Source organism: Gekko japonicus, unplaced genomic scaffold, assembly GCF_001447785.1.
Source record: "Gekko japonicus isolate JY-2015 unplaced genomic scaffold, Gekko_japonicus_V1.1 scaffold1225, whole genome shotgun sequence".
Lineage (NCBI taxonomy): Eukaryota > Metazoa > Chordata > Lepidosauria > Squamata > Gekkonidae > Gekko > Gekko japonicus.
In genome coordinates this window covers 516,860-519,862 of record NW_015170312.1, presented here as the reverse complement: position 1 = coordinate 519,862, position 3,003 = coordinate 516,860, and the positions used below count along the sequence as shown (strand labels likewise).

The 3,003-nt window shown below is 42.3% G+C and overlaps 1 protein-coding gene across 1 annotated transcript in view; it reads right to left on the bottom strand.

Annotated features, from left to right (window-relative positions):
- Nucleotides 1-687: 687 nt before the first annotated feature.
- The window catches only part of MTA3 (metastasis associated 1 family member 3), a 169,872-nt gene continuing 167,556 nt past the window's right edge, over nucleotides 688-3,003 (bottom strand). The window contains 1 exon segment of the mRNA XM_015418000.1: nucleotides 688-838. Coding sequence (XP_015273486.1) covers nucleotides 688-838 — 151 coding nt within the window.

The window sequence follows — 3,003 nt, the reverse complement described above, 5'->3', positions numbered from 1 at the left end:
TTTTTAAGATGTGATAGAAAATCACCTTCAGAATTGGTTATGCATGATGCTTAGATACCTGATTCAGCCAGGTCTGCTTCATAACATCTTCTTTCTTTGCCTTTAATTATAGTGTATTTGGCACTTCTAAAACCCAACATGTCTCTGGTTGGGCATCCCAAAATCAATGTAAGGCAATGCAATTTGACATTTGTGCTTCACCAACCTGGCTTCATGTTCAGGCTAGTACAGTTTACACAGAACTTGGAAAGGCCAAGCCAGTGGTCTGTTATAAATATACGTTAGGGTGGGTTCAGATGGCCCATATTATTTTTGTGTAATTTATATGATTCACTATGAGATACTCTTTCATTTTCTTATTAACAGCAGAAGTTCACAGATGGTGGGTTGGCTGTCTGAATCTACCATGAAAAGGCTGCATTCCCCATCTTCTCATCAGTGAGCCACCCACTTTGATTATTAATGTATTGAAAATGTTGATATAAATCACTTCATATCCTGAGAAACCCATCCCCAGATTTTCCTTGCATTCAGGAGAAAGACTAGAGTTTGAACAAAGCAAGATCCAGCCCAAAATTATCCCTACTGTCTTCACAGAAGGAATTATCTTCTGTTTGACTGGGGAAAAAATATTCTGTATGGTGTGATGCTTTGAAAATAACAAATGAACAGATTTCACCATTGCTGCTACTGCTGTATCTTCAGCTGAGAATGATTGCTCACAATGTCATAAGTCTCTTTGTGAGTCATACGGGATTTTGTCTTCCTCAGAATTAAAGTGCATGGAGTCCTACAAGCTCTTTTCAGCTGTGATCGGGTAAACTGCTTACGACGTTTTCTACAGGGAAGAAAAAAAATAGATCGACATGGAGACATAAGTAATTTTGCAATAGAAATTTATCAGAAATACAAAATAGTTATTCTGCCAGTCTGAAACATCTAGATGGTTGATAGATAAGAAACATTTGGAGGAAGAGAATATGTTCATCCTACTGCAAGGCAGCCTAAACATTTCATTTCCTAATCCTTTCTTGGCCCAATTTGTATGTTGCTGGATTGGTGTAGGTTCCCCGTAGTTGTGGCTTCAGCCCCTGCTGCTATGGGAGTATATGAAATAACAGTCACATGTTGTCATGATCTGGGCTGGGCCTACAACTCCCAGAAGCCCCTGAGAGGTTTTGGAGCCAAAATTGATCAATAGGAAAAGAGGAGTGCTTGGAATAAAAGATCTGGGGCAGCAGGCAAAGCTGTTCTTCTTCCCAGAGGGCAGAGCCAGAAGGAAGGCTGCTGCAGGGAAGAAACCCTCATCTTGAGGGAAGGGTGAGTAGTCTAGTGCCACTTGGAATAGTGAGCTAGGGACAGTATATGTTTAGACGCATTAGGGCATTTCATTTCTTTTCTTTTCACCCACTTCAGCCTGGAACCAGAGTGGTGGAAGCATCAGGTGACACCCCACCTGAGCCGTGACACATGTGAAGGGCAAATCATGTTGGAAGCTCTAACACCAACACTGTATAAGATCTAAACTTCTGTGATTTCACAAGTTCTTCCTTTACCAGAGCTGTGTGGGATGCAGCCTTATCTAAAACTATCATAGCTCAGTCTACACGGTCTTTCCTTAGGAGAAAGCATTGAAAGTAAGATAATGAAGGCCTTATGTAAACACTGGTCTGAATTTTTTTTCACATAGCTGATAATCACACATCTCAAATTCATGTTATAACAATGAAATCACAGCACTAATCATTCACACACCCTGTTGAGAAGTACAGTATGTGGCAAAATGCCTTGCACCCAGTGTTCCCTCTAAGCTGAGTTAGTGTGCGCTAGCTCACAGGTTTTTAGCCTCTGGCTCACACATTTCTGTCTTAGCTCAGGAAGGATGGATCCAGAGCAAACTACTTTATGCAGAAGCCAAATCACTCACTCACTACTTTAATGCCAGTAGCTCACAAAGCAGAATTTTGGCTCACAGGACTCCACAGCTTAGAGGGAGCATTGCTTGCGCCCCAGAATTTACTTCAAAGTTTACTGTAATTGATCCTGCTCTCTGTATGGCATCAGAGGTTGTAAAGTGTTTCTGCTGACTAACAAGGGGGAACGAGCCACTTACTGGCACAGAGCTGTCCAGATACATTGAGATGCAGATAGCACTAGCCAAAGAAGAACACTAAGGCCAGGGTTACACTTAAGTGAGAGGTGAAAAGGTAGACAGTAACTTCTCCTTCAAGACAGGAAGAGATAGAGGGTCTGCCAGGGTGGGCAGAAGAGCAAAGGTTATAAAGTCCCCTGGATATGAGGAAGACTCTTCTTCTTTCATTGCACTCTTCTTTCATTGCACCTCTATATTGTTTGCCAAAGATGACCCTGAGACGCTGACTCGAGGTAAGGGATTGCTTCCAATTTTTTCAAGAATTAAGGATCCTACCTCTAATTTTTATTATAGGAGTAGGTAAGTGGCAGGGAAATAGGATTTGTGGTTTATTCCTATTTCTTATACTGTTTCTAAGCCTGTTGTGATTTCAAATGATGTGTGTGCTTTTTATTTTCTTATTAAATATCTTTCTGTTTTGAATATGGGCTGCCTGATCTCTGTGACCCATGATTAGCCCTTTTTGTTTACATTGGGGTGGGCAAAAAAAAAAAATCGGTCCATTTGGATTTGGCCGAATCGGGCAGAATCAATTTCGGCTGGCAGTAAGACTCTCGCATGTCAGTTTCATCAGTAGGAGCCATTGGGGAGTCTTTCAGCCAGCCGAATGTCAATTTCAGCCCCATTATATCCTATGGGCCATTGAAGTCAATGGCGAAAACATAGGGTATATTCTGGGGGCTGGAGGGGAGGGGGCTTGAGGGAGAGACTCCAAACTCACAGGGTAGCTGCTTGAGCCTCTCCCCAAGATACCAAACAAGTTTCAAGAGCATTGGACCAGGGGGTCCAATTCTACGGGCCTCCAAACAGGTTGCCCCCATTCCCTCCATTGTTCTCTATGGTTACTTTTC